General features: G+C 46.9%; 1 protein-coding gene across 1 annotated transcript in view; it reads left to right on the forward strand.

The window, feature by feature from the left end:
* The window catches only part of LOC141056874 (spermatogenesis-associated protein 7-like), a 279,202-nt gene that overhangs the window by 161,060 nt on the left and 97,930 nt on the right, over window positions 1-20,212 (forward strand). Inside the window, exon 4 of the mRNA XM_073553325.1 lies at window positions 17,060-17,107. Coding sequence (XP_073409426.1) covers window positions 17,060-17,107 — 48 coding nt within the window. The remainder of the gene's footprint in view (window positions 1-17,059; window positions 17,108-20,212) is intronic.

The following is a 20,212-nucleotide window of genomic DNA, read 5'->3' on the forward strand; positions in this document are numbered from 1 at the left end:
CGTACACTTTTGGACACTGGACACTTGTGGATTGTGTGCGGCCCACTGATATCTGAGCGCTATGTGACACGCTCGATGGCACAGCTGCCTGTGACCAAAGTGACGAGAGGATAATGGAGATTTTGAATCTCTGCGTACACTTTTGGACACTGGACACTTGTGGATTGTGTGCGGCCCACTGATATCTGAGCGCTATGTGACACGCTCGATGGCACAGCTGCCTGTGACCAAAGTGACGAGAGGATAATGGAGATTTTGAATCTCTGCGTACACTTTTGGACACTGGACACTTGTGGATTGTGTGCGGCCCACTGATATCTGAGCGCTATGTGACACGCTCGATGGCACAGCTGCCTGTGACCAAAGTGACGAGAGGATAATGGAGATTTTGAATCTCTGCGTACACTTGTGGACAGTGGACACTTGTGGATTGTGTGCGGCCCACTGATATCTGAGCGCTATGTGACACGCTCGATGGCACAGCTGCCTGTGACCAAAGTGACGAGAGGATAATGGAGATTTTGAATCTCTGCGTACACTTTTGGACACTGGACACTTGTGGATTGTGTGCGGCCCACTGATATCTGAGCGCTATGTGACACGCTCGATGGCACAGCTGCCTGTGACCAAAGTGACGAGAGGATAATGGAGATTTTGAATCTCTGCGTACACTTGTGGACAGTGGACACTTGTGGATTGTGTGCGGCCCACTGATATCTGAGCGCTATGTGACACGCTCGATGGCACAGCTGCCTGTGACCAAAGTAACGAGAGGATAAGGGAGATTTTGAATCTCTGCGTACACTTGTGGACAGTGGACACTTGTGGATTGTGTGCGGCCCACTGATATCTGAGCGCTATGTGACACGCTCGATGGCACAGCTGCCTGTGACCAAAGTGACGAGAGGATAAGGGAGATTGGATTGCTTTTAAAAAAGCAGTTTGCGGAGCAGTGGGTAAACAGCAATGCCAGCGTGTCAGGAAGCCTTAAAAGGCAGCCCAACAACCAACACCACTGATACACCACAATATAGCCTCCCCTTGCACTGCACACACAGTGACTTGTGTGTTGTGCAGGCCAAATCGCTAGCAGCAGAAGCAGTTTTTTTGTCTTCTTCCCTGCCTAACGCTCTCCCTACAGAATCAGCAGCAACCTCTCCCTATACTAAGATCGGCAGAAGTAAGATGGCGGTCGGCGTGCACGCCCTTTTATACCCCCTGTGACGCCCACCAAAGCAAGCCAATCACTTGCATGCCCTTCTGAAAGATGGTGGTGACCCGTGCGTATGTCATCACGTTGCCCACAGTGTCCGTGGATCCTGATTGGCTGAAAAAGAGCGCAAAACAAACTTTTGAAACGCGACTTTGGCGCGTAAGTCGCCGACCTCGTGGCCGACCTCATCCTAGGGTCGGGTTTCGTTTCATGAAACCCGACTTTGCCAAAAGTCGGCGACTTTTGAATTTTTTCGACCCGTTTCGCTCAACTCTAACTACAACATCAACATAGCAGTGCGCACGCACCGGCCATAGGAATACTGCCGACGGCCAGCACGTGTTCATCGCTATGTTGACGTTGTAGTAGAATTATTCAACAAAATGGTGCCGGAGTCAACACATGCGCATACCACGATCTAGGGCACCATTTTGTTGAAGACACTGCAAATTTGCATATACAGTGTCGTCACTAAAATGGCGCCGTATTGTGATTTGGACACTTGCTGACTACGATGATATGTGCACGCACTGAATCTGGCACCTCACTGCACAGGCACCTCCCATAATCGCTGTGGACCGAAGGACCAATCCACCGTTCTACATAAGGTTTTATTGTTTTTTTAGCCTATAGGTTTTTATGTATCTAGTATTTTTAATACCCTTACCTATTATCCGGGATGGTGAGCAGAGACAGAGAAGGTCCCTGATTTGACAGTTATTTTAACCCCTTCATGAGCAGGCTATTGCAGGCTATTTGCGTTTTCGTTTTTGGGGGAGCTGTAAACACAAAACAATAGGAAAATTTATACTGAAGATCTATGGCAAGGTCAATAGGTTTTTCCTTCAAATAAAATAGCTGTGTCCATGTTTTGGCATAAAATTACGGGGTTTTTTGATCAGACTGCAGAAGTGGAAATTCAGTATTTGCTTTGTGGAGGACGATAGAGAATACAAAGCAACAGCTCCTCTCTCATATATCTGATGATATATTCAAGCTCTTACTTGTTAAGATGTAAATCAGATCTTTTACCTTTGATTCTACAATACCCCAAACACAATGTCAAGTCAAAGGATTTAATTTGTGTTTTATGTGGCGGGATAAAGTGAGCAATGCACTTTGGAGAATAACTGGTGAAATCTCTGTCTGGGGGAAAATGACAAGTGTGAGCAGATAGAATTTGTGGTTTCCTGTCTTGTGGGTTTATTAATTCATGATCTTTTCACTCCCGCTACAACGTACAAGACATTAATATGTTTTTTTCAATTTATTCCTTGTTCTCCTTCTTGAATTTTAAAATCAAATCATTCTTTCTTGGAAAATTCTTCCAGTTCTGTGAGATTCCTGGGTCGTCTTGCATCCTCTGCTATTCTGAGGTCTAGCCACAGATTTTCAACGACGTTCAGATGAGGGGACTGTGAGGGCCATTGTAAAACCTTCAGCTTGACTCTTCTTGAATATTAAAATCAAATCTATTTTCCGAAAATGTTCAATTCTTTAAAGCAAATGTCCTTCTTGGAACTTGTTAGATGGGTCCCTTTATTATAAGCTGATCATAAAGTGTCCCTCTACTGAGATTCCTAAAATATTAGCTAACTAGTTATTATGAACAGTTAAGCAAGTTGAAGATAAAATGATCTCTAAAAGACCTAAAGTTAAATCTAACACATTTACTTTGTATTTTAGGCAAAAAAATAAATTATATGTTTATATATATATATATATATATATATATATGTACAGTATATTCATCTTATACATTACAAAAAGGAAAATTGTCCAATGCAAAAGTTTGGCACCCTGCATGGTTAGTACCTAGCAGCACGCCATTTTGAAAGTATCATGCTTTTTGTAGCCAGCCGAGAGTCTTTCAATTCTTGTTTAAGGCATTTTCATCCACTCTTCCTTGGAAAAGTCTTCGTTCTGTGAGATTCCTGGGTCGTCTTGCATGTACTGCACGGTCATCTATTGCGGATTTTGATGTGTGTTGAGGGTCATTATCCATTTGTATAAGCCACCCTCTTTCAACTTCAGCTTTGATGGTGTTATGTTTGCATCAAAAATTTCATTGAGTCCATTGTTCCCTCTACCTGTGAAATATTCCCCTTATCACTGGAGACAACACAACCCCAAAGCATCATTGACCCACCCCCATGCCTAATGGTGGCGAGATGTTCTTTTCCTGAAATTCTGTGCCCTTTTTTCTCCAGACATACCTTTGATCATTGGGGCCAAAGAGTTCTTGTCACGTTCCAATTCTTGGATCCGTGTCAGAGTCTGGGTTCGTTTACCTTTTTCCCCCAGTGGTCATTGGGGTTATAGCAGCTTTTGGCCCCTGATCATTTGACCATTCCCTTTTCCTATATAGGGTCACATGGTCTATGAGCAGGTGTTGGTAATAGCAGCATTTTCCTTTTGGATGCGAACCACAGTGAAGTGAGCAGCGGGCTCTGAGGTGAAGAGCCACTGCTGAAGCTGGTGTGAACTCTGACTGCCCGATGTCCGCAGCAGAGATAGATGGTGAAGGTGGCAGCTGGCTCTTAGGTGCTGAGCCACGGCAAAAAGTTTATCCGGTGATTCACTCTGCTGCCTGATGACTGCAACAGAGCAAGATAACTGTTTTGGTGTTTTTCCCTTTTTCCTTTGGGTGTTGTGCAGTTCACTTTATTCCTTGTCTCACCTCCTGGGGAGGGGGTTGGTGGTTTAGCTCAGGGCTAAACAGGAGATAGGGACAGGTCGGGGACTTGGGCCTCACTACCTTCAAGTGTACCCCCAAGTTAAGGAAAGTCAGGGCACCTCCTTAGCCTGAGGGGCAGTTCAGGGGCCCAGGTTCCACGTCTCCTGCTTTGTCCCAACTGCCCCGTGACATTATTACCAACCAACCCATTTTTTCCTGGTGAGCCATGGCTCTAATGCAGACCTGTCTCCAATTGCTGCACACCCTCACTGATGAGCTTAGGGTGCTGCGTGGTGTGGTGGAGCTGCAGCAGTGGGAGGGGTACGCGGCCTCAGCTCAGATGCAGGCTCCACCAGAGCCCAAGTTACCTCTCTCTGACAGGTTTTCTGGAGGGAGAGAGAATTTTTTGGTTTTTCAGGAGGCCTGCAAGCTACACTTCAGGCTCCGCCCTCATTCATTAGGGAGTGAGGAACAGCGGGTGGGATTCATTATAGCCCTCCTTGAAGGTGATCCCCGATCCTGGGCCTTCTCCCTGCCAGCCGATTCACCATCTCTACGGTTGGTGGACGAGTTTTTTGCAGCTTTGGCGAATAAGCCCCCTGTGGACTCGGCCAGGGAGCAGAACTTGCTCATAGACGCGGACGCACCCAGGCAGGTGGGAGGAGTTGGTGTCCCCATGGTGCTGTCTGGGGTTCCCCAAGGTGAAGGGGTGCGTCCCTGTAGTGAGCACACTGGTGATATGGTCCACGGGGCTCACGCCGAAAATTCTTTACCATCTAAGAAGCCGTCCCCTCCTGGTCGTGTGGAGGAAGACGACCAAGGAGTGTATTTTTCCTCCATATCCCCGTCCCCTTCTCCTCCAGTAATGGCAGCAGGGGTGCTGCCAGGGAGTAGGGGTAAGTCGCAACCCTCACCACAAGCTGCCCCTCTGAGTCGGAGTCCTCTTAGGAGGGGGGCAGAGAGGAGAGTTTGCCTCTGAGCCTTGTGGGGGTGTGAGTGTTACGACACAGGGGGACGCCTCTGTTGTCTGTGCTGTGAGGAGTTCACCATCTAGTGGCAAGAGAGTGAATGGCAATAAATGTTCAGGTCCGGACCTGGGTGCGTATGTGTTTGCATGGGTGTCTGAGTTATCCTTTGTTATATTCAGGCCTAGCTCATTCCCCAGGTCGGCACTCTGGAGATTTGTGGTGCCTCCAGAGTAAACGTTTTTGCCTCCATCTACCCTCTCTTGCCATGACCCGGAGTGTCAGATGATGGTTGAAGTGAACTCTCATGGAACAAGGCGTCCGCACTGTAGGTGTTATGCAGTGTAATATGGTGTTGAGGGTCCAGAGGCCCCTCATTGAAGGAGGGGTACTGTCACGGTCCAATTCTTGGATCCGTGTCAGAGTCTGGGTTCCCTCATGAAAACCTTTATTTTCAGGCTTCTGGGGGCTTGATATGGGTTTCTGCCCCCGGTGGCCACAAGTGATACTTTCTTTAGTTTACCTTTTTTCCCCCAGTTGTCATTTGGGTTATAGCAGCTTTTGGCCCCTGATCATTTGACCATTCCCTTTTCCTATATAGGGTCACATGGTCTATGAGCAGGTGATGGTAATAGCAGCATTTTCCTTTTGGATGCGAACCACAGTGAAGTGAGCAGCGGGCTCTGAGGTGAAGAGCCACTGCTGAAGCTGGTGTGAACTCTGACTGCCCGGTGTCTGCAGCAGAGTTAGATGGTGAAGGTGGCAGCTGGCTCTTAGGTGTTGAGCCACTGCAAAAAGTTTATCCGGTGATTCACTCTGCTGCCTGATGACTGCAGCAGAGCAAGATAAGTATTTTGGTGTTTTCCCTTTTTCCTTTGGGTGTTGTGCAGTACACTTTATTCCCTGTCTCACCTCCTGGGGAGGGGGTTGGGGGTTTAGCTCAGGGCTAAACAGGAGATAGGGACAGGTCGGGGACTTGGGCCTCACTACCTTCAAGTGTACCCCCAAGTTAAGGAAAGTCAGGGCACCTCCTTAGCCTGAGGGGCAGTTCAGGGGCCCAGGTTCCACATCTCCTGCTTTGCCCCAACTGCCCCGTGACATTTCTATTTTAGCCTCATAAGTCTACAGGACTTGTTTCCAAAATGCATGAGGATTGCTTAGATGTTCTTTTGCATACTTCTAGTGCTGAATTTTATGGTGAGGATGCAGGAGAGGTTTTCTTCTGATGACTATTCCATGAAGGCCACATTTGTGTAGGTGCCTCTGAACAGTAGAACAATATACCACAACTCCAGAGTCTGTTAAACCTTTCTGAAGGTCTTTTGCAGGGGGTTCTGATTTGCCTTTCCGGCTATCCTACAAGCAGCTCTCATTGAAATTTTGCTTGGTCTTCCAGACTTTATCTTGACCTCCATTGTTTCTGTTAACTGACATTTCTTAATTACATTTCAAACTTCTTATAGCCTTCTCCTGCTTTGTGAGTCTCCACCATTTTCATTTTCAGAGTGCTAGACACTTGCTTAGAAGAACCCACGGCTGCTGTTTTTGCACAAGGTTAGAGGAGGCTGGGTTTTTATAAAGCTGGGAAATTTGCATCATCTGGCCTTTCCTAATGATAAGTGTGAACAAACCATAACCCTAACAGGCTAATTAACATGGGAAACGTTGGTCAAAGTTATCTGAACACACAAATCTCCAAGGGTGCCTAAACTTTTGTATTGTCCCATTTTTCCATTTTTGTAATTTTTAAAATGTAAAAAATGGCATTTTTTTTGCCTAAAATAAGTGGTTAATTTCCATTCACTTTCACTATCTGTATGCTAAAAGTTTTAAATGTCCCTAGATTTCAGACTGGGCACTTGGTAATCACAATAGGCATCCTGCAAAGGGTGCATAAATTATGTGGTATGGCCCTTTAAATAGTATGCATACACTTGTAATTAATGGACAAAATCGTTACCCCATTCATGGATTACGAAAGGGATGGATCAAGAAGATTTTACTTACTGGAAGGTAAGGAGCTTGATGTTTACCAAGTCTTTTTAAGAGGCAGCAAATTTTACTTGTAAAAGGCTGCAGGCAAACTCCTCAGCAGCTCCTCCTTCACTCAGACACATTTTCTGTGATATGCATCACGGTCGTGACACCTCCTACTAATTACCTATCTTGGTAGCAGTTACCTTTAGTAGTTCTTGTCTGGCAGTTTGCACACTCTACAAAAAAAGAAAGCTGAATGGCATCTGTCACTCTAGTCTATTTTAGTCACTAGTTATCTCTGGTATGGCACTGCTTTATACAGTCAGACATCAGTACTCAGACTCCTCCAGTGTGGCTATCCTCACAGTCAGGAATAAATATGTAAATCTGAGATTTAAGCTTCTTAGCACAAATTCATGTTGACCATTCTTGATAAATTTGGGGTCAACCATCAGTTGCCTTTAACTTGCAGATTGCCCCAGGATAGAGCACCACATGTTAGGTGTCGGATTCCTGTAGCTGCACAGCAGGAATCCAGAGCCATACATCCAGCAGTCTCCCATTCCTTTCCGACCGCTCAGGGACCTGCACAGCAGTCTCAGCAATCCAGGCACCCTGCTCAGACCAGCTCTCTGGGTCTGGATATTGCTGCCACCTCTGGACCAGAAATGGTAGCGCAACCTGCTTTGCAGGAAACCACTCCAGAGGCTAAGTCCTCTCGCCGCGCTACTGGGCATGCCCATGAGACGATCTCCAGTGGAGATCGGGGGTCACGTGCTCAGGTCCTTGTCCTGATCTGATTGGTCCATCTCAGAGGTCTGGAAGGTCCCAGAAGTGCATGGCTATAAAAGGCCCGCATGGCCGCTCGGCCATGCGCTAGTATAGATAAAACGTGCTATGTGTGAATGGTGACGGATGTATGATTCTGGTGACCGACTCATTTGAAACCCCTTCCCTCTGCTATTACGCATGTGGTTAGGGAATTAGATTAGTAGTCAGCGCCAGTCAGTGGCAAGCCATACGCCACGGTGTATACCGCACCGCTACACTAGCGTCCGATAGTGTTATGCCTCACGGCACTGTCATACAGCGGTAGTAGTTACCACCGCGCTGCAGTTCGCAGCACTTACCAGGCGTCCGCGGTAGCGATGCCGCATGCACGGTAGGTCAAGACGGACACCGACCTCTGCCTTGGGCCGTGTCCTGTGACCGTATACCGTGTGTGCACGCCAGCTGAGACCTGTGAAGCTAATAGGCTCGGCGTTTATGCTTTACTTCTACTAAAGCGCCTCTGTGTGTTTAATAGTGTCCGCTCTGCGTACCTGGGGTGACGTTTAACCCGAGTGCAGTATACCGCCATATAGCGAGTCTGCCATTACTCAGCAGCGGTTGTTACACCTACTGCACGGTGGACCCCGGGCGGCGAACACACTTCCTATTATTTATATTTGGTGCGTCCCTAATATTATACTAGCGCCAGGGTCTGACTAGTAATGGCGGACCTGCTGCAGCGGTACATTCGGCAGCTGGAGAACAGGTTGGCGGCTATCGAGAGCTCCACCTCAGCCGTGAATACTGCGGCAGCTGCTGCTCAGGCAGTCGCAGAGGCTGTCTCACGTGTGCCCACACTCACACCTATGCCGACAATATCCCGCCTCCAGCTCCCCGACAAGTTTTCGGGTGACAGCGCCACCTGTAGGGGATTCGTGAGTCAGTGCTCTATCCAGCTTGAGTTACTGGCTGCACGGTTCCCTACAGAGCGGGCTAAGATGGGGTTTATTGTTTCTCTTTTATCTAGCAGGGCATTAGAGTGGGCTACGCCATTGTGGGAGCGTGCTGATCCCGTGGTTCAGGGGGCTGCTCAGTTCCTCGCAGCTCTGAAGCAGGTATTTTTGGGATCACGCACGACACCTCTCTCCAATTATTGGCCCTAACACAGGGGTCTCTCTCAGTCAGCCATTATGCCGTCCGATTCCGGACATTGGCTTCCGAACTAGAGTGGCCCAATAAAGCACTCATCCCTGTGTTTTGGAGTGGGTTAGCAGAGCATGTCAAAGATGCTCTAGCAACCAGAGAGGTCCCCACAAGTCTGGAGGAAGTGATTGCCATCTCAACCCGCATTGATCTCCGATTTACGGAGCGCGGGCAGGAACGTGCGCAATCCAGACGAAGGGTTAATCTGGCTCCCACCATCACCGAGCCGCTAAGATCTTCCGCTCAGAAGCTTACATCCTCCGAACCTATGGAGGTGTCTCGCGCCGGCGCCAAGCAACGTCCGGCGCGAGGCTCCGCCCGTTGTTACCAGTGCCGGCAGTTTGGTCACTCGGCTAGCACGTGTCCTCTGCGGTCGGAAAAACGATCACGTCCAGTGGTCGTAGGTGGTGGTCAGACAAATATGAAACCCTTTTCTCCCAAACCGGTATTCCGAGGGACATTAGATAGTGGGGCCTCCACCTGGGAGGTAGAGGATACCGTGGATTCCGGGGCTGAGGGGAACTTTATGTCCTCGACCTTCGCCCAGAAACACGCTATTCCACTGGTGTTACTGCCCCAACCTCTGACCATCAGGGTGGTTAATGGTGCACCTTTACCATCTCATGTGACCCACCAGACAGCCCCACTCGGGCTCTCAATCTCACCCTCTCATCGTGAGATTCTGTCCATGTTCATTTTGCCAGATGGCATCGACCAGGTGCTTCTCGGAGTTCCCTGGCTCCATTGTCACTCCCCTCATATTGATTGGGCTTTGGGGAATATACTGGGTTGGAGTAAGGACTGTGAGGGAAGGTGACTGAAGGGCAGCGTTCAGGTAGCTTCCACTGAAGTGCCCGCGGATCTCTCCGCGCTTCCTAAACTTTACCACCAGTACGCAGACGTCTTCTCTAAAAAATCTGCTGAGACGCTCCTGCCGCACCGTCCTTACGATTGCCCGATAGATCTTCTGCCAGGCACGGAACGTCCTAGAGGCTGTGTTTATCCGCTGTCACTCCCCGAGACAGAGGCTATGTCTCAATATATCTGGGAGAACCTGGCTAGAGGTTTTATCAGAAAGTCGGTGTCGCCGGCTGGTGCAGGGTTCTTCGTGCAGAAGAAGAGCGGAGAGTTACGTCCCTGCATTGACTACAGAGGTATCAACGACATAACAGTTAAAAACAAATACCCTCTCCCGTTGATCTCTGAGCTATTTGACAGGTTGCGAGGGGCCCGGATCTTTACAAAATTAGATCTACGGGGGGGGCGTACAACCTGATCTGCATTCGCGAAGGAGACGAGTGGAAGACAGCCTTTAATACCAGGGACGGCCACTATGAGTATCTGGTCATGCCCTTCGGCCTTTGTAATGCACCTGCTGTCTTCCAGGATTTCGTCAACGACGTCTTCCGCGATATGCTCTCCACCTCGGTGGTGGTCTATCTGGATGACATCCTCATCTTCTCGCCAGATTTGACCTCCCACCGGAGAGACGTCTGTAGGGTCTTCGACCGTCTGCGGGCGAACTCTCTTTTCGCCATGCTGGAGAAGTGCCAGTTTGAGCAGGAGTCCTTGCCGTTCCTCGGCTACATCATCTCGGTCCAGGGGTTGGCTATGGATCCGGCCAAACTGCAAGCGGTAATTGACTGGCAGGAACCACACTCACTCAAAGCGGTGCAGCGCTTCCTAGGGTTCGTCAACTATTACCGCCAGATCATACCTCACTTCTCCACACTGGTAGCTCCTTTGGTTGCTCTCACAATGAAAGGAGCTAATCCTAACGCTTGGTCTGAACAGGTCTCCAAGGCCTTCTCGTCTCTGAAATCCCATTTTGCTGGCGCCCCCATCTTACACCGTTCCGATGTAGATAAACCATTTATCCTGGAGGTGGATGCCTCTTCCGTCGGTGCAGGAGCAGTCATTTCCCAGAAGGATGCTCAAGGTCAGAAGCATCCCAGCTTCTTCTTCTCTAAGACCTTCTCACCGGCGGAGAAGAATTACTCCATCGGGGACAGGGAGCTGCTAGCATTGAAGTTGGCCTTTTCCGAGTGGAGACATCTCCTGGAGGGAGCCCGGTTTCCCTTCCAGGTGTATACGGACCATAAAAATCTGGTCTATTTACAAATGGCCCAGCGCTTGAACTCTCGTCAAGCTAGGTGGTCGCTCTTCTTCTCCCGCTTCCGCTTCACCTTGCACTATCTCTCTGGAGAGAACGTCTGTGCGGATGCTCTCTCGCGCTCGGTGGTCTCAGTGGAGGAATGGGAGGCTGAGCCACGGTTAATTCTCCCTTCAGAGAGCTTCACGACTGTGGCTCCAGTTGCTCTCAAGTCAGTGCCACCGGGCAAGACCTTTGTGCCTCCTCGGCTATGGCCGGAGGTTCTCGCCTGGGCACACGCGTCCAAGGTGGGTGGTCACTTTGGCAATAAGCAGACCACAGAACTCCTGGCAAGGTCGAATTGGTGACTGCACATGGCTCGAGACACTAAGGAATACATACAAGCATGCGTCTCGTGTGCACGGAACAGGTCCTCTAGACAGAGGCCGGCGGGGTTATTGTACCCTTTGCCAGTGGAGGATAGACCTTGGGAGATGGTTGGCATGGATTTTGTGGTTGGCCTGCCCAAGTCTGGTGGCAAGTCTGGTCATCTGGGTGGTCACCGACCATTTTTCTAAAATGGTGCATCTGGTGCCACTCGCACGGTTGCCTTCCGCTCTTTTTCTTTCCACACTGTTCATAAAACATGTATTCCGTCTGCATGGCATGCCGGACAAAATTGTCAGTGATCGAGGTCCCCAGTTCGCATGCCGGTTTTGGAGAGAGCTCTGCAGCCTACTCAGCATTGAGTTAAACCTGTCCTCCGCTTACCATCCCAAGACGAACAGCTTGGTTGAGAGAGCCAACCAAACCTTGGTCACATACCTGCGGCATTTCGTCTCTGCCAGGCAGGATGACTGGGCATCCTTGCTACCATGGGCTGAATTTGCCCTGAATAATGCAGTGGCTGATTCCACTGGTCAGACGCTGTTCCTTCTAAATTACGGCCAGCATCCGCACGTCCCTGTCCCGATGCCAGTGTCATCCGCTGACTCCAGAGTGGCAGACTGGGCAGTGGAGGCTCGCGACATTTGGGATCGCACTCGGGATGCTATTCGTGCCTCTAAAAGAATGAGGGCATCCGCCGACACACATCGGCGACCCGCTCCAACCTTCTCCCCCGGCGACTTGGTGTTGCTCTCTGCTCGAAACATCAAGCTGCGGGCCAAGTCCTCCAAGTTCGCGCCGTGATACATCGGACCTTTTAAGGTTCTCGAGCGAATCAGCTTGGTGGTCCGCCTGGCTCTTCCTCCACATTTAGCCATTTCTGACGTTTTCCATGTGTCCCTTCTCAAACCTGTTCACATGGCCCGGTTCTCTGAGTCATCTGCCGGATCATCAGACTTGTCTTCAGACGAGTTTGAGGTTAACGCCATTGTGGGACGCAGGATTGTGCGTGGCAAAAAGTTTTATTTGGTGGACTGGAAGGGTCATGGTCCAGACCTGGGAGCCAGTGGAGAACATCCACGCTCCGCTCCTGATCGTGGCCAGGCTCAGAGGGGGGGGCATGTTAGGCGTCAGATTCCTGCAGCTGCACAGCAGGAATCCAGAGCCATACATCCAGCAGTCTCCCATTCCTTTCCGACCGCTCAGGGACCTGCACAGCAATCTCGGCGATCCAGGCGCCCTGCTCAGACCAGCTTTCTGGGTCTGGATGTTGCTGCCACCTCTGGACCAGCAATGGTAGCGCAACCTGCTTTGCAGGAAACCACTCCAGACGCTAAGTCCTCTCGCCGCGCTACTGGGCATGCCCACGAGACGATCTCCTAGTGGAGATCGGGGGTCACGTGCTCAGGTCCTTGTCCTGATCTGATTGGTCCATCTCAGAGGTCTGGAAGGTCCTGGAGGCGCATGGCTATAAAAAGCCTGCATGGCCGCTCGGCCATGCGCTAGTATAGACAATACGTGCTATGTGTGAATGGTGACGGATGTATGATTCTGGTGACTGACTCATTTGAAACCACTTCCCTCTGATATTACGCATGTGGTTAGGGAATTAGTTTAGTAGTCAGCGCCAGTCAGTGGCAAGCCATACACCACGGTGTATACCGCACCGCTACACTATCGTCCGATAGTGTTATGCCTCATGGCACTGTCGTACAGTGGCAGTAGTTACCGCCGCGCTGCAGTTCGCAGCACTTACCAGGCGTCCGCGGTAGCGGCCCCGCACGCATGGTAGGTCAAGACGGGCACCGACCTCTGCCTTGGGCCGTGTCCTGTGACCATATACCGTGTGTGCAAGCCAGATGAGACCTTCTACTAAAGCACCTCTGTGTGTTTAACAGAGTCCGCTCTGCGTTCCTCGGGTGACGTTTAACCCGAGCGCAGTATACCACCATATAGCGAGTCTGCCATTACTCAGCAGCGGTTGTTACACCTACAGCACGGTGGACCCCGGGCGGCGAACGCACTTCCTATTATTTATATTTAGTGCGTTCCGCCGTCCCTAACACATAACAAGTGCTGCTCACTCCCACTTCTAGAGTCATGGAGCTTTAAGCTTCTTGGATCAACTTCATGTTGATTGATCTTGAATTTGATAAATGCTGAGTTGACCATCAGTCTTTACCTTGACCTGATATTTGCTTTTGACTTGCAGCTTGCCCCGGGATAGACCACCATATGTAACAAGTACTGCTCACCCCCACTTCTAGAGACAAGAAGATTTAAGTTTCTTGGCGCAATTTCATGTGGACTGTTCTTGATACATTCTCAGTTTAGACAGTCTGATATTTTCCTTTATATATTTGGACTGTACTGAATCTGTATCCTTTGGATTTTACCAAGAAATCTCCAACTATACCTTCTTTTTAAAGTTCTAGGAATACACAATATGGGTCAAAACCGTCATCTATTATCTATAGAAGAGAGCGACTACAAAGAGCATCTCTCAGTTTGGAGAAACCAGCACATCCATGCAAAGTCCATTCAGCAATTAATCATTGTGTTTCATATCCCCTATCGAAGCAGTGCTGGGAAATCAAACAGATTCTTCCACAAATTGCAATTGATCCTTGTGATCAGCTCATCTGAGACCTTTTTAATAAAAAAAATGTATTTTCCTTTGGCACAATCATTACTTTTTAAGCTTGTATTCAGAAAAGCAGTGTGAATTCTGTTACTATCTATATGTGCAGAGGCTGCTGGAGGCATCAGGAGTGAGTTGACTATTCCTTTATGTACTCATCAAAAGAAATAGACTTTTTGACCTGACGTGATGAACTTCTGTAATGAATTTTGCAGCACTGTTTATTGATTCATGCAGAATTCACAGAGGGTTTGACTCCTGTACTTTTTTTTGTGAAGTTCTGCATTCTCCATAAAAGTTTAGACATACTGATGAGAGGAGAAAATAACTGGAACATAAAACCCTAGACGCAGCTCTCCCATTGCATCCATTTATTCTGCTCCTTTGTACTCTCTCTGTTTTTTTTTTTTTTTTTTGTAATGCTAGGTTTCAGCCATCAGTGTATTTTCTTTTCTGGAGAAAATGCAAATGAAGACAGGTTTTTCATGCTTAATTAATACACTTTCTAAAAAGTAACAGAAGCATTTAATAAACATGTAATAAATTGATCTTTACATTCTGATTTGACGTCAATCTTCTATATTACTTTAAATGTGTAATGCTTTATTTCTCCTGCGGGGGCATTGCAGGGAGAATTCATTTTTCCTGCAGATTACAGATGATTGCTGAGGTTCTTGGAACAACTTGGCATATGGCAAGAAAGTGGGCATGCATTTTCTCAAATGCTCTATACTAGCCACTAAGTGGAATTTCTTGGTATTATCATTGCCACTGAGTATTTCTAATGTCTTGTGGTATTAGCTCATCCAGCATGTTAAAATAGCAAAGTTTTTCCTTAGTGGCCACAAAAGGGAGATGTAACTACAGAGGCTCCATTCTAAAATAAGAACCCCTGAGACTCGAGCAGAATCTATACTACAGATCCTCCAAATTTTGGTCCTCTTAGACTTTTTCTTCTAGGCTTTATTAACTTGTCCTCCATCAATTGAGTGTATCTTCACCACAGGCAGACAATATGGTCTACAAAGGGATAAGACAGGAGAGAATATGAAGAGAAATGACCAGATTTGAAGTATAAACATATTGACCAATTCCCACTTGTACCCTTTTGTTCTTTACTGTAATTCATTAATTACGGTAGTTTTACATTTACAGGGTAATTCACTCACTACTTTACCAGGAAAACTTGTTGTTACTTCTAAAAGAGGTGATCTATTGTATGGAAATTTGGACTGTACATACCTTGGTTCATGAGAAACTGATGTTTTAAAACAGGTGCTGAAAATGTTCACCATTCACATCCAAGCACGCCTGTACATGCCGCTCCATATTTGTTGCATGTATCCCGCAGGATGTCTAGGGTCATAGCCTGAATTTCTCGCTGTATGTTCTCGGAGAGCCTGTAATGTTCACGACTTCGATGTTCGCGATAAAATCCTGTGGTATTAAATCAGAGGATCTTGGTTGCCATAGTCTCCTGGAGATCACTCTGTCATAACAGAAGGCTTCGATACATGTTTGGACAGCGGATTTCGACTTCGAAACTTCTTTAGAAACTCACTTTGGCACCTTTTGAAGGACTCAGTATCCCAATAAGTTTTGACAATCAAAACACGCTCCTCCAAACTGTATCTGTACATTGTTAAGAAATGAAGAAGAATTCGGCAGGAGTGAAATGCGACCACAACACATAAACTACCGATGCGCAGAAAGGCGTGCAAGTCTGTCTCGTAATGGAGATGACCGGCTGGGTGACAAGCTGGCAAGACCACTCAACATGAAAATGTTTGTCTATTGTGAGGTAGCGCTGTTATTCAGTTAGGGGATCCTCGCTAGGCAGCGAACAAAACACATCCGGCACCGGGTTTTCCATACAACATAGCATAGTCCGTGCGGTTTATTTCTCCATCATAAACCCACAGCAGCAATATACAACAGCATTACAGCATAGCGTCCAATATAGAGCTTCACTCTGGTTATCCTGTACTCACACAGGTTATGCAAATGTCCATTCCACAGGCTCTTCAGCCTCAGTGTTATCTCACCCTGTCAGGGTCACTCATGGTTCCTTCACCATCATGCGGCAGACATCCATTCCCTCCAGGGAACTCTCAGGCACGTGCAGCCATTAACACAGCATTCACTTGCTGTCAGAAGGCAGCCCCATCTCACTCAGACGGGACCTTCCACACTGGACCAAAGTTTCGCAGAATGCTTAGGAAGCCCCAAGTCCCTCACCAAATCATTTAATTCGAGCTGTGAAAAAAGCTGTGGCTCCTTGGTTCTAGTGTGAAAGTCTTTGTCAGAATCCTGGTCTTCTTGTTCTGAAGCTTCTGAATCAGGTGTATCTTCAAGTTTCTCCAGAGGTGAAGGGATAGGTATTCCTGGACTGTAAGACAAATGGCAATTCGCTCTTGGGAGGTCTAGGTATATAATCCCCTTATTTATTTTAAGGTTGTGTCCCTCCATATTGCACAGACAAAAGGATCAGTCATCACTATGATTTTGCGGTTCCCTCCAGATCATATTCACGCGAAAACAAAAGTTCTCTTTTTTCCCGTTAGACCATTGTCGTAGTTCTGTACAAACAGAACACAATACATATGGAGCCCACGACTTGTCCTGATCACATAGTTTTGCACCAAAGTACCCATAATACACTTTTCTTACAAAGTCCATAATGTAATATGTGAATTACGACACCATCTTGTAGCCATCTCGATCATGTTCTTAGAAACAGGACCTTAATCCACCACAATCACTATGTTGAAAGGAATCGTGGTAAGCGCACCGCCACACTCTTATGAACGCTGTCTAAAAGAAAATCTGCCTCTGCTCCCCATAGCAGCCAATCACAGTGCAGCTTTCAGTTCTTACACCGTGGACACCACCACACTCTTTGGAAGCTGGGTTAAGAAAATCTCTGCCCACAGTAGCCAATTACAGCACAGCATCCATTATTATCTAACCAATCTAATGACACCAAAATCATCCACCAAAGTCACAGAAAGGGGTCAAAGTATGTGCAAGAGAAAGCCTATGGAGTCAATGTTTGTGAAGAAAAACTCACTTCTTAATTTTACCCTCGCAGACCTGTGTAACGTGTATTTCTTCCATTTTGTATCTGTTCTAGCTGCTGTGGACACGTCGGCACCACGAAGTTTATCCTGCAGCATTAAATGTGAGTAATGGCAAAATCTTCACACACGAAGATCGGTGTCTGCCCCTCGTATATAATCTACACTGAACAAAAATATAAACACTTTTGTTTTTGCTCCAATTTTTCAAGAGCTCATCTCAAAGATCTAAGACTTTTTCTATGGACACAAAAGGCCTTTTTCTATCAATTATTGTTCACTAGTTTGTCTAAATCTGTGTTAGGAAGGACTTATCCATTGCCAAGATAATACATCCACCTCACAGGTGTGATTAGACACATGATTATTGTATTTTGGAGGACTCGGGCATTTAAGAAGAGATTGTCCATGAATTGGACAACTGCTTTACGGTTATCTACTCCTTGTATATACAAGTGCTTGAGAAATTCAATTAATTTTACAGATGTATATTTCCTTATCTTTTCTCTTGGCTTAACAAATCCAAAGATTAATTGTGTGTGATGACAAGATTATCTAGAGGAGTTGTCCAGGACTATTATATTGGGTATTTTTTCACTATGGGCCTAAAAACAAAGGCAACTACCTGCCTGATCAACACGGCGCCAGCACAGAGTGGTCACAGACCTCTCCTGTCGACGATTCAGCCAATCCACATTAACAGAGCAGCTCTTCCTCTTCCGCGCTGGTCTGTTGATGGGGCGTAACCCCTGTCGTCATGCTGATTGACTGCCAGCTCCCCGCACTTAGGTAGCGGGGAGCCAACATATATTTATGCTTTATATGTCTATATCTGGCCACCCAGTGGTTGTGATGTGGTTTTCAGCCTGACAATAATGTCCTAAATTTGTATTTGGATAGAAATAATATATATACACTTATCAGACATATAGAGAGAAGTAATGGGGTTGCATAAACCTCACTTTCTGCCAGTGCTTCCCTTAAATCCTCCCCTATCGCACCCCCCTCCATATTGTTATTGCTTTGGGGCTGTCCAGTACATTCCCTCATCTGTCAGCACCGCTCCATTTCCTCAATCTCAGTGAATAAAGCCCAAACGATGATGTGTGAACCGTATGAGACATCCAGTCCCCTGAACATGACCCAGAAAGGTGGAGAACAATAAGACATTTTATCATTGTCCCTAATATAAAATGTACAAGTATAGCTATCCAATCCATCGCGCACATCGAGCGCTGATGTAACCGAGCTGCACGCTCAGCGTTCTATGGAATGTCACACCTGACATTACAGAAGGAAATAAGGGGCCAAGGGGCAGACGTGAATCTGATTTAATGCATTTACATTACATGTTGTTGTCATCTCCATTTTCCTGAAACAGCATTTTCTAGACAATGCTAAAACGCTCAGCGTGAACTTCGCTCCGCGTGCTGTATCTCGCTATATCTCACTTTCTGACTGTCAGCACAAGACATATGTGATTTATCTTTCATAACCAGACAATTATTCCGTAGCATTGAGTGACTGATGTACAGAACAACCTCCCGATTACTTGGTATTTTCATAGTTAGCAAATAATTGTCTGTGGTTTCAGGATAAGATATAAAAAAAATACTAAATCGTGAGTTTATGATGAAATCTAGTTTAGTAAAGTAACCTAATGGCAGGAAGGCATGTACATTTTTGCAACAACTGTTTTATTGCTGCAAGATATCTAAAAATACAATACTTTCCAACATGCATTCTTCCTGCCATTGTCCAGTGAGATGCCTGTCCTGAACTAAAAGTCAATTTCTCTGTAATGTTGGTATTAAAGTTGAGCAGGATCCTGGTCCACAGCGCACCAGATTTGCAAATATTTTCATAGTTGTATGCATGGACAGTACCTCTTACGGTTACTAGGCTCGGAGTGAAGTAATGATTGTGCATGCCATATTACATTGTGCTGGGTCCACCAATCAGACAAGGCAGCGGGGATGCCAGTAGGTAGGAAGACGTTCGCAGGGCTATAGTCAGTTTTTATGACCATTGGACCAGGGTTCTGCAAATCCTTTTCTTCAACTCTATGCAGTTTTACAAATATGAGAACAGGAGCAGAGAGAACAAGACCATCCCCTACTTCCTGTAGAGAGCCAAAATTCTACCACAATTAACTATATAATGACAAAGACCAATCAACACTTCCTGTAGAGAGATAAACACAAAGCCTTTTTTCCACTTCCTGTAAAGAGGAAAAGACCTGACCTCACTTCCTATAGGGAGACAAAGACCCACCCCCACTTCCTGTAAAGAGACAAAGCCATTCCCATTTCTTGTAGTGAAAAAAAACCCGCTAACACTTCATTTAGAGTGACAAAGTCCTTCCTACACTTCCTGTATAGAGATCTGTCTCCACTTCCTGCAGAGATACAAAAACCGCCAACACTTCCTGTGTAGAGACAAAGATCAGTTCCCACTTCCTGTAGAGAGACAAACACCCATCCACACTTCCTGTAGGAAGACTAAGAACCACCCTCACTTCCTGTAGAAAGACAACGTCACTCTCATTTCCTGCAAAGAGAAAAAACTCTCCTTCACCTCCTGTAGTCCCTTTCTGTGTCTCTCCTAGAGACAGATTATACTACAGAATGAGCAGCTGGATACACAAAAGGGCGACAGCTAGAGGTCGGTACTTTGCAGTGTATAAATTTGCAGATTGTTTATCCCATTATCGAACAAATGATTCCAATTGTCTGAAAGTACGGGAACCACTTACTCAAACAGGTAAGTAACTGGTCTAATTAGATTTAGCAGCCTCTTTAAAGAGGTTGTCCGACCATGAAATCCCCCAAAAACTTTTAAGCTAATCTGTGTTATATTGTAATATACAACAGTGTTCCCCCAACTCCAGTCCTCAAGGCCCAGCAACAGGTCATGTTTTCAGGATTTCCTTAGTATTGCCAAGGTGATAATTGCTTCACCTGTGCAACACAAAGGAAATCCTGAAAACATGACCTGTTGGTGGGCCTTGAGGACTGGAGTTGGGGAACACTGATATACAGCACCACTAAAAATTGTGTTTATTTCTGCCTTTCGTTCCTCCCAAATTTGACTTCATTCCCTGCATCCACTTTGTTTACCTGCAGTACTACCAAACTTGACAGCTCCCTGTGCTGCATTATCTAACCTCATAGCCACAGCTAGCACTACCAGACCTCAGTGTCAGCCTC

The sequence above is a fragment of the Dendrobates tinctorius genome, unplaced genomic scaffold (assembly GCF_039654945.1).
Source record: "Dendrobates tinctorius isolate UK_male_01 unplaced genomic scaffold, ASM3965494v1 ptg000201l, whole genome shotgun sequence".
Taxonomy (NCBI): Eukaryota; Metazoa; Chordata; class Amphibia; order Anura; family Dendrobatidae; genus Dendrobates; species Dendrobates tinctorius.